The sequence below is a fragment of the Canis aureus genome, chromosome 24 (assembly GCF_053574225.1).
Source record: "Canis aureus isolate CA01 chromosome 24, VMU_Caureus_v.1.0, whole genome shotgun sequence".
Taxonomy (NCBI): domain Eukaryota; kingdom Metazoa; phylum Chordata; class Mammalia; order Carnivora; family Canidae; genus Canis; species Canis aureus.
Window position 1 is genome coordinate 38,604,646 of NC_135634.1, and position 11,755 is coordinate 38,616,400.

The 11,755-nt window shown below is 54.3% G+C and overlaps 1 protein-coding gene across 1 annotated transcript in view; it reads right to left on the reverse strand.

Moving 5' to 3' along the window:
• The window catches only part of TDRP (testis development related protein), a 41,532-nt gene extending 39,377 nt beyond the window's left edge, over positions 1–2,155 (reverse strand). Inside the window, exons 1-2 of the mRNA XM_077869635.1 lie at positions 1,678–2,155; positions 860–1,053 (exon numbers count right to left, since the gene is read on the reverse strand). Coding sequence (XP_077725761.1) covers positions 860–1,053; positions 1,678–2,155 — 672 coding nt within the window. The remainder of the gene's footprint in view (positions 1–859; positions 1,054–1,677) is intronic.
• Positions 2,156–11,755: the final 9,600 nt, after the last annotated feature.

The following is an 11,755-nucleotide window of genomic DNA, read 5'->3' on the forward strand; positions in this document are numbered from 1 at the left end:
TACAGAAGTTATAGGCAGGATGTGCGCTGACACCGTCCCCGAGTCCCCGAGGCCCCGGGACAGGCCGGTGGGACGCAGCCCCGGTTCAGGGTTAGCCAGGGCCGCCTCCGGGATGGACTCCCGCAGGCTGCAAGGTGGGGACCCAACGACCTCCGCACAAAAGATAACCGGTCATCACTCACTGCCTAAAAGTCTGCGCAGCGGCAGGGCTTTCCAAACATTTAACAACAACAAAAAAGAAATTTTATGACCCACGTCATTTAAAAAAAAAAAAAAAAAAAAGGAGCTGAGTTTTGACCTAAATTTCATAGGGCGAGAAAAAGAACCCTGCACTGGACAGGGGGAGGGGTGCACATATGCGCCGCACGCAGGCTCCACCTGGGATCCTTTTTAATTAAAAAATTCTGAGCATTCCAAGCATATCTCCCAGCTCTTCCCCTTCTCCGTACGAAGGACACCTGCCTTCTTCCTGCAGACAAAGGTTTAAGGACAGGAAATACTCATGCCAACAAGCCTGCGGTCTGCGAGCGCTCGCTCAGGTCGCGGGCAGGCCCTCGGCGCCCCCCCAGCTCCCCGGCGCCCCCCAGCCCCGGCGGGCAGGTCCACTCGGGCAGGAAGGCCAGCCGGCCAGCATGCGAGGCGCTGCCCCGGGCTCCGGAGCTGGGGGGTCGCCGAGGACGTGGGCTCAGCGCCCGGGAACTTGGAGGGTCCGCGCGGACCCCAGCGGCGCGGCCCGGGCCCCACCTGCGCAGCGCCACCTGTGCGTGCCCGTCCGGGAGCGCCGCCCCGGCCCCGGCCCCCTCCCCTCCCCTCCCCTCCCCCTCCCCCGCCCGGCCCGGCCCGGCCCGGCCTCCCCTACCTGCGCGGCCGCGGCGGCGGCGGCGGCGGGCGGCCCCCCCCCCTGCAGGCCGTCCTCCTCCTCGGGGGGCTCGTCCAAGAGCACCCGGCTCCGGCTCAGCTTCCACATGCTCCGGGGCGGCTCCGGGGTCCGTGCGTCCAGGCGCGCCCCTCCTCGGCCGGCCCGCAGCGCGCGGACGCTCAGGGCTGCGGCTCCTGCGGGACCGGGACGCGGCCAGTGGGGCAGGGCGGGGCGGGGCCGGGGGGGCGGGGGCGGGGGCGGGGGCAGGCCCACCCCGCCCGGCCTCCCCAAGCCCTGCAGCCGCACCCCGCCCCGCTCCCCCGGACAGCCCCCGACCCAGGGCGGCCGCCCCCTCCCCGCCCGGGACCCCGACCCGGCCCGACCCGCCCCGCCCCCGGGCCCGCGCTCCCCCCCACCCCGGCCCCGCCGCGGCCCCGCCCCCTCCCGAGGCCCCGCCCCTCCCGGCCGCCGCCCCCCAGGGGCTCACCCCGGCCCCCCCTGCGGCGACCCGGTCACCCCGAACTGCCCCCCGCCCCTCACCTTCATTGCCCCCATCCCGGCCCCCAACCCCCGACCACCGCTCACCCTCGGCCACCGCCTCCCGGGCTGACCCCCTGCAAGCGGACCCTCTCCCCCCGGGACTCCCCACCCCGCACCGCCCCCTCCCTCGCTCCCCCTCACACCTGGGACCCCCTCCCCCTGGAGCCCTCCGCACCCCGAGGTGACCCCTTACCCCAGGACCCCCGCGCCGGGCCGCCCCTCCTCCCGGGGCCCCGCCTCACCCCGGACCCGCCCTAGGACCCGGGCCGACCCCTCACCCCGGGCGCGGGGCGCGGCCAGGTCGGCTGGCGGCGGCGCGGGGGCGGAGCCGGGGTGGCCAGGCTGCGGTCGCCATGGCAACGGCCGCCGGACGCGGGGCGGGCGCAGTGCGCATGCCCACTGCCCTCTGCCCGCCGGGCTCCCGCCCCGAGAGGGAAGGCGGCGCGCGGGCTGCTGCGACCCCTGCGGGAGGCCTGGGCCGGGGCTGCGGCGGGGCTCGAGGGGCCGGGGCTGCGGGGGACCCGGGGCGTGGGGGCGCCCGGCGTCCGGCCGACCGGCCTGCCTTCCCCCCTGGACCCCGGACCCCGGACCCCGGCTCCGCAGGTGTGCGGGGGGACAGGTGTGCGCGGCCGCAGGTGTGCGCGGGCCCCGGGACCGGGAGCCTGGCGCTGGGGCTGTGCCCTCGGCCCCCAGAGGCGGATGGCGGTGTCCAGACGCAGGCCCCCACAGGGCAGGGGCAGCTTTGGGAGGATCCATGGTGGAGGAGGTCCAGGGAAAGCAGCAGGACGGCCAGAGCCGCCGGGTCGGAGTCACGCGAGCCGCAGTCACCCTGGGCCGTGCACAGGCCTTGGAGGACCGCTCCGGGCCCCTCGCCCTGCAGAAGCCCGTCGAGGCCCCGCTGCGGTTCTGGGGCCTGAGCACCTAGAGGATTTTCAGCCCCTTTTGACCATTGACAGACAAGATGTGTGCGTGTGCCACACGTGGTGTAGGTTACAGGCGATTGAGCTAAGCTAAGACCGGGTTACGATCACTGGCCTGGGCCCCAGCCTGGACCGTCAGGGGACCTACCTGGAAGCAGAGGATCTCTTGCCTCTACCGAAAGTCAGAAGTAGGAGAGACTCTTCACACATTCCAGAGTACAAAGTGACTTGCATTCCTGTCTCTGAAAAGAGCCAAACCATGAAATACAGAAAGATACTCAAATCCGGTTGTGATCAGGGAAATCCAAATTAAGATATCCACCTAGCAATGGATGCTACGTAAAATCAGAGAAAGACAAATGCCATATGATGTGGAATTAAGAGGGGGAAAAAAAAACAACAAAAGAAAAATGGCAACTCAAAAAACCAACGTTAGCTCTAGCGAACAGAACAATCAGATGGTCACCAGAGGGAGGTGGGTGGGGGATGGGTGGAGTAGGGGAAGGGATGAAGGGGAGCACAGCATTGTTGAGCCACTACATTGTATTCTTGAAACTAACATAATAGTATGTTAACTATACTGGAATTAACATTTATTTATTTTAAAAATATTTTATTTATTTATTCATGTGAGACACAGAGAGAGGCAGAGACAAAGAGGGAGAATCAGGCTCCACGCACAGGAAGCCGGACCGGGGACTCCATCCTGGGTCTCCAGGATCACGCCCTGGGTCAAAGGCAGCGCCAAACCGCTAAGCCACCGGGGCTGCCCTGGAATTAACATTTAAAACTTAATATAAGAAGATCCCCGCCTGTCAAAGTGGGTAGAACAAACACTGATAAAGACATACCTAGTGTTGGGAACAGTGTAAGGAAGCCCTCATCAGCTACTGGCAACAGTGTAAATGGTACAAACTTTTTAAAATTTAATTTTTTTAAAGATTTTATTTATTTATTCATGAGAGACACAGTAAGAAAGGCTGAGACAGAGGCAGAGGGAGAAGCAGGCACCCTGCAGGGAGCCCAATGCATGACTTGATCCTGGAGACCACACCCTGAGCCTAAGGCGGATGCTCAACTTCTGAGCCACCCAGGTGTTCCTGGTTCAAACTTTGAGAGGCAAATTTGATCTTTTTGTGAATAGCTATCAGAAGTCTAATGTGTAAACTCTCCTAAATTTGTGTAGGGAAACTTAATTTGTGTAGGGAAACTTTTTACTCTATGCACTACAATATTGTGTAGGGAAACTTTTTACTCTATGCACTACAATATTGCCTATATTTTCACACCAAATATAGATTCGTGTATTATTTGAGTAATTTAAAAATATATTTTATAAAAGGAATCCAGAATCCTAGGCTTTTGTAAACACTTTCTTAAGGTTTGTAACTTTACTACAAATAATAATAATAATAATCAAGGGTACTTTTGGGGTTTTTCCAGTAGTGATTAGCAGTGGAACATTTAAGATGAAAAGCAGATCTGAGTTTGTCTTTGGGAAAGGTCTACAAGAGCCTTAAGAACAGACCCACTGGAGATAGGCACGGGGTCCTTACAGGGTTAGTGGCTGAGGTCTGGAAAGGGCTGAGGTGCTGAGCAGGATAAGCCAAATTTTAAATAGTAGCCAGCTACCTGGAAAGTGAGACCATGTGGCAACAAACCCACAGATCCTCACTTTACATTCTCAGTAGGTCACCAGGATCATGAGATAAACAGTCATGCACATACCTACTCCACCCACTCCCAAATATCTCTGGGGTCACCAAGCACAAATATTACAAAATCATGTGAGAGCACAGAACACTTACTAAAGAATAACCAGTAGGGATTAAATTTAAGAACTTCTTCCTGGGAACATATAAGAATGTTAAAAATTTATATGTACACACACCTTTTCAAACCAGGTCAAACAGGCTTGGCCTTCGGGTTGGAAAGTCTTAAGAAACAGCCATACATAGACAATGTGGCAGAGGGGATGGCATGTACTACGGACACGGTGCGAGTTTGCACCCACGGTCCCACGGGGGCCTGTCAAAATAAACACAGTGCAAACACAACACTGAGAAAAGTCAAACACCATCAAGCAGAGGTTACAAAACAAAGCCAGGATCCAAACACAGCGCTTTCAAGGACACTACAAACAAAACATGGAAAACCAACTGAGAACACTTCAACAAATAACACAGATCCTTTTATTCATGCAGGAGGGGCTGGGGCCTGTGCTCAGACTGCTGGTTTCCTTTCAGTTTGCTATAACCACGTTTCGGTGCTTTTAAAATCATTGTGACACTGTAACCCCCTGCATATCCAGGAAGGTCTCACAGAGAAGGCCAGACTTCATAGATCAAAAGGCTACATTCCAGAATAGTTTAAGCGGCACTTGCAGTTATTTCTAGGAGAGCAAGCAGGGCGGGATCTCCAGGGTGGCAGGAGGTGGAAGGCCAGGAGGCCTGAGCAGCAGGCAAGAGGAGTGCCATCTTCTGTGGTGGTCATCTTCTGTGCTTATCACAGGTGGCCATCATCTGTGTGGAGCTTTGGGCATCCTGGACCTCTGAGCAGCACTCTCCACCTCCTTTGGCAATCTGACCCCTGGGCCACTTACTCACTCCCTTATGATGTTTATACAATTAAGTCATGCTATTAGACTTTCTAAGTGCTGCACTTCACACAATCCTGGGTCACGAAAAGACAGCTTTACACACAAGAATTCATTTCTGTATCCAGAGAGATGTGGTTAGGAACCTTCCATGCACTGAGCCCTCCTTAGGAGGAAGAGCTGAGAGAGCCCCTGAAAATCCATCAGCGGTCAAAGTTGCCATTCTCGTCTGAAGGCTCAATTTGGTGAGATGTTATTCTGGCAAAATTAATTTTAAATGAGAAAACTTTCTGGCAACCAAAATTATTTGGAGACTAAAGGAGCTGCCTCAGGAGAGACTGAGTTCCTAGACCAGGCCGGAGATGGTAGCAGACTGCCAGTCCTCTCGACTTGGAAATCCTGTTTTCCATCGAAGTGGGCCGTGTTTCCTGTCTTGGATGCAGTCCTCAGAGGCCCAGGAGCCGCGATGCAGGCTTGCCTGCCAGCCTGTGCTCCCAGCTCCTTCACTTCGGGTACAAATTAAAATAACGGTCTGTCCCCGTCACACCGTCTCTAGCTCCCATACATCTGTTCCTAGCACAGGGCTGAGAACAAAGTCCATGCCAAACAAATACTCTCTGCTTGGTCCACTATTTCTAACAGTGTGAGTAGGAGTAAAGGTGGGAACTGACAGTAAAGGTGGGAACTTCACACTGTCATGTCTGGGGAGGATGCTGCGGGACTGAGTGATGAGATCCCATTTTTGTAGTGACGGAAGTTTTTACAATACATATACATCATATACTGTATATCCATGAATTACATATGCAATATGTTCACAGAGCATTTGCCGTTTTGAATTTTTAAGAAATCTCTATAAAGAATTTGCACAGAGAAAATTGACAACAGGCTCAAATGATTGATTTGTTCTGATTTATTTCTTATGTTTCAGGTAAAAAAACCCTCCAGTGACCTCAGCAATTATATCCAAATATATACCTAGTGATGACAAATATATAAAAACTCACATTCCTGCAATTAAACATAATGTACACCAAAAATATCACAAACACATATGTGTTTATGTGAAATTTGTTTTCTGATTTGGCACTGTTCTGTTTTTCGGGTTAAAAAAATCCCTTGCAAATAGAAATAACTTTGCCCTTGATTTACTAAGCCTGTGACTTTGGGCAAACCACGGGAACGCATATTGTAAAGCACCTGCTCCTACTGACCTGAGTCAGACTTGGTGCTCCTGTAACACAAGCCCTGAGCAGTGAGGCTCCTCCCAGGTCTCACCCTTCAATGTCTGACCTTTAGCGTCGGCCCTGTGGGGCCTGTGTTGCCTGGTCTCTGGGGGACCCCATCCTGTGTCCCAGCAGATGCCTCACCACCCCCAGGTGAATCTGATGGCCTGGCTAGCCCTCAGCCCTGAGCGAGAAGCCTGTGAGGTTGGTCTGACAGAGCCATCAGCCCCCAACACTTCCTCCTCGTGTCTTCCTTCCCCCACCTGCTCCTGGGGTGCACACTCTACTTCCCTCTCGGTGTGTGGGCCTTGGACCCCCACAGTGGTCATGCAGATGGAGCCCCTCCCACCTTCAGCACACATGTCTCAGAGGGGCCAAGGGATGGGGACACAGCCTCTGTTAGAGGGGAGATCACCCTCCTATCCCAAAAGTAAGTGTGAGGGCACAGGGGCCTTGACCCCTTGGCCCCCAAGCCGCCTCCCTCCAGGCTGCCTGGATGGTCACCTAAGCTCAGTAAGTGTGCCCCTTCTGTCACCAGACCCAAGGCCAGCGCCTCTTGTCACTCCTGGAAAGGAGATGTTAGGAGCATAATAACACACGACAGTGCCAAGAAGAGGGTGAGGTGCCCTTGCTGACCACAGAGGCTTTGCTTCCAAAGCACATTATGTGCCTGGTGCCTCATCTGAATCATCGCCCACATCTTACCTAACAGGAGCCATATTAATCTTTTTTATTTTTATTTTTAATTTTTTAAAAAGATTTTATTCATTCACGAGAGACACGCACAGAAACAGAGAGAGAGAGAGAGAGAGAGAGGCAGAGACATAGGCAAAGGGAGGAGAAGCAGGCTCTATGCAGGGAGCCCGATGTAGGATCTGATCCCTGGACTCTGGGATCAAGCCCTGAGCCGAAGGCAGACTCTCAACCACTGAGCCACCTAGGCATCCCTTATTCCTTTTTAAATTACAATCATTTAAAAAGGTTATTCTGCATTTAGTTATATGTATACATTTTTAAAAAACGGAAACTCAGAAACATGCATTTTTAAATAAGCTGTTGTGGCAGACAAGAGAGCGGAGGTAGGCCAAGCAGCCCACCTGGGGAGGCAGCTTCACCAGCTGCTGGCTCTGTGATGAGGGTCCCTCATGCATAAGTAGGACTGGAGTAACCCTGGGTGCTACCCCTTGGGTAGCTGGGGGGACCTCGGAGTCGTGCCTGGTGCACAGTTAGGCGCTGGGGCCCTAGTGCCAGCATCCAAGGACCTGCTGAAGGATCACCCTGAGCATCCACATCCACACCCAGATCAGAACAAGCAGGAGATGGAGCTGGGGCAGGCCTGCGGGGAGCAGAGCGGGGCGGGTCAGGATGCGGGATGTGGGCTGTCCTGGCCTCTGGTCCCCCTCCCCGCAGACACCTCCCACCCCACCACCCGCTGTCTGGGCCACGCCCGCAGCAAGCTGTAAGCTCTGCATCTGCACCAAGTCTCCCAGAATTGGTCTTGTTCCTTCTCTGGGGCAGCCCCTGTCAGGCAGCAGGGCAGTGGGGGCATCCCCTAGAGGGCAGTGGGAATCCTGCTGCTTCCACCCGTCCTGACAGTGGGCACCAGTCAGTAAAAGCTGCCCCAGAGCCTGCACACTGTCCTTAGATGGGCAGAGAAGGGTAGGGCCTGGGGGGGCAGGCATTAGAACTGCTGGCCACCGTTTTTTGGGGTCTTAGGAAGTTGTAGGGGAGGAAGGCCCTCCCACTCCACACCCTCCTGGGCTCTAGAGCTTGGGACCCTGAGACAGGAAGGGTGACAGGAGAAGAGGGGCATGTGTTCACGACCCTGGACTGCAGAGTGGTTTGGGGCCTTGGCTTCACTGGGGGTGAGGTTGGGGGGCTTTCTGGGAGAGTTACGACTTTAGGAGACGCAGGGCCCTGGGGAGAGCACTGGGGAAGTGTGGCCTTCTGTGACAAAGCCTGGGGTGGGTCAGACTCCAGGGAGGTGATTGGTCACAACTGGTTCCTGTGGGGGGTCTGTCCTCAGGCAGAGGAGGGACATTCAGGGAAAACCTCTCCAGGTGCCGGCTGCTTTTCCAATGCCTTCTGCTCAAAGTAGCAACTTTTGGGGTGTGTGTCCTGACCTCCTTCAAGCTGAAATGGGGACACTTTCTGCGAGGGCTCACCCAGGGCAGGGTGATGGAGCTGGGGCAGCTTTTACACGTACAGGGCCTTCTGCCCACCTTGACTTACACACGCACACCCCACACACACGCGCACACACACACACACACACACACACTGACGCACCCCGCAGTGCAGGAAACACCCCTCTGCACTGTGTCCACGACGTCCTGTGTGGAAGAACCAGGTAGACTTGACGGTCCGCAGCGCCGGCTTCCCCGGACCCATGAGTGAATCCCATCTCACCATTGGATGTGTCATTTTTTAAAGATGTTACATATTTTTTTAAAAAATCTTTTTAAAGAAGAAAAACAGCAGGATAATAATTAGAGCCATCGACAGGGGCTGCTGACCTTCCTACTCTGTGCAAATTCCAAACTCGGAGAAAGCGGTGACCCCGGCGGCCTCAGAGCCTGCTCAGAAAGCTCTGGCAGGGGACGTCCGGAAGCCGAAGCCCGTCCACACGGCCTCCGCCCGCTCCTTCCGTTCTGCATTTCCCGGCTTGGCCCTGTCTGGGCGGCATTCTTCCTTCCTTCCCTCCTTCCTTTGCTTCCTTCCTTTCTTCCTTCTCCTTTTTACCACCGTGCTTTTGAAAGTCGTCTACAATTTCCTTGTTCCTTCTCATTCAGCTTAATAGTGATACATTTACTGTATTGGTGTTAAAATACTCACCATCTTTAAAAAAAATTATTTATTTTTCTCTGCTTACCAGAATAATGCTCGTTTAGAGTAAGCCAGTTGGTAGACTCTGAAGAGCCCAAAGCCGCTAGACATCATTCAATTTGCAATAACTTAATAACTGAGCTGAGCACCTTGGCACTTCAAATGCAGGAGGCACAGGCCCTAGTTCCACAAGGTTCTGTGGTTTGAAACCGTAGGGCTTCCCAAGGCCCTGCGGGGTCCGCTCCTCCCCCTGGAGCCCATCTGCATCTCTAGCAGGGCTACAAGCTCACAATGTCCCTCGGTGCTCTGGGGGGTCCCCCTCCCTCCCGCCTCCCACAGGCAGACCCCCCGCCAGCCCACAGCCTGGCCCTTGGGAGCCTGAGGAGCTGGGCCTGCCTCCTCCTTCCCATGGCAGGGGTTCCCGTTACTCATTGTCGTCCAGCACTGTGGGCCACACAGACCCCTTCCAGGAGGCCTCCTGAGATGTCTCCCTGCACCTCTGTCGTCAGGGCAGGATGCACCTGCCATGCAAGGTCTTGCTCACAGCTTGCAGTTCTCTGCAGGTCGCTCACCCCAACTCAGCGGCCTTCTCTCCTGGTCTCCCCGCAAATTTCCTCCCTAACTCAGTTTTGCACACACTCTCCCAGCTTGTTCTGGAGCTAAATTCGGTCCCTTAAGTTAAAGCACGTCAAGGTCCATGTGAGAGGGATGGACACGGGGCCACAGGGGCGCCTTCGGGGTGCTGATCCTCGGCACAGATTAGCCAGGAATCCCACATGATGAGCTCAGGGACTAACCACGGGCAAGCTGGTGCCCACAGGTTTGACAACAGGCAGGAGTTATTTCTCCGAGGCAGGATCGGCTGAGAAGAAGGAAGAGCAGAGGTCACTGTGGTCACGCTCGTCTACTGAACACGGTTCGCGGAAGGCCTGTGTCACAAAGCACAACCAGGGCTTTACAACACCTCCGTGCTGGCGAGAGGGCTTGATCTCCACGGGAGGACAGGAAGGTCGAAACATTCCACCTTTTGGGAGGCAAAATTTACCCACTGAGATAAAGAGACCAGTTGGGGTGTGGCACAGAGTTCCCGTTTGAAAACAAATCCATGGTTTGCCGGGGTGCCAGATAGAGTCATCTTTGCTGTCCTTGGGCTGTCCTTTCAGAGAATAGGTCCCGTCGCCAGACCTTGGAAACAGGCTTGAAGGCCAAACAGCATTTTGTTCCTTGTGAACTAAAGAATCTGTCCTAGAGGGATCCCTGGGTGGTGCAGCGGTTTGGCGCCTGCCTTTGGTCCTGGAGACCCGGGATCGAGTCCCATGTCGGGCTCCCGGTGCATGGAGCCTGCTTCTCCCTCTGCCTGTGTCTCTGCCTCTCTCTCTCTCTCTGTGACTATCATAAATAAATAAAAATTAAAAAAAATATGTTTAAAAAAAAAAAAAAAGAATCTGTCCTAGAACCCTAAACACACAAACCCAGCAGGTCAGAGACATCATTGGCGATGTTTTCTTTTTAAAAACACAGCCCATGAAAAAAAACAAAAACAAAAACAAAAACACAGCCCATGGCACTAATAAATACATTATATAGCAGATCATCAGGAAGGCTTTATTTAACGCCCTGATGGTGCAGTCACCTTACAAATTCCTGCCTGTCATTCTCTGAGTGTGGGCTTTCCTGAATGTTATCCTAGGTTACTTGGTGTGGGCATTAGAAGGTCCTGGTCATCAAGGGCCACAGGACTTGCAGGTGGCTGGGGTACCTGTGTGGGTCTTAGTGTTTTATCTGGAGAAGGCAGACAGGACAGGGCGGTGCTTACCAGGCTGGCGTGCCTCAGAACCACGTGGGACCTGTGAGCTCCCAGCCGGGAGTGGGGGTGGCCCTAGTGACGGGTGTAGTGAGTCCAGGCCCACGTTCCAGGAGCTTTATGTGTAAGGATGACAACAGAGGACCGTTCTTCCTTTCTTTCTTTTTTTTATTGAATTGTTTTTATTTTTTTATTTTTTATTGGAGTTCAATTTGCCAACATATAGCATAACACCCAGTGCTCATCCCATCAAGTACCCCCCTCAGTGCCCGTCACCCAGTCACCCCCACCCCCTGCCCATCTCCCTTTCTACCACCCCTTGATCGTTTCCCAGAGTTAGGAGTCTCTCATGTTCTCTCTCCCTCTCTGATATTTCCCACTCATTTTTACAGAGGACCATTCTTGACATTAATGGTCCCTGAGTTTGATAAGCCAATTAAAAACCTGCATGCCATTTTGCCTGAAATAGAAATTGAATATTTGCACTTGCCTTACCGAGTAGTAATGTAACAGGTCAGCAATGGCCAAGTTTTACCGAGATTTTCTTGAGCTTATGGAAGAGATTAAAATCTTTCTGAAGATCCACCCTTACCCAGTAGTTCTACACACTGCATGGCTTTGGAAACGGCCTTTTGCTGAAGCCTTGACAATGTTTCTGACTCAGTTCAACCTAAAATTAAAAGAAAAAACCTGCATGCCAAAGAAACCCCAGACACAGACATGCTGGTGTGAACGTGTGTGAGAATCTGGTGCACCAGGAGAGAAGCAGGGAGTCTGGTGTTGGGAAGCAGGGAGATCAACTTCATGGGAGCATCAGCATCCTCAGGTTCCCAGTCTGGTAGGAGAGGCCGAGCTGCACAAACAGAATGAGACAACGCATGATCACCTGCGCTGAGCTCAGAGGTGGCCAGCCCGGCCGGTGCAGCCCAGGGCAGTGCAGACACAGGGTGGCCATACTTGGGGTTCTGCAGGACAGAAGGTTTT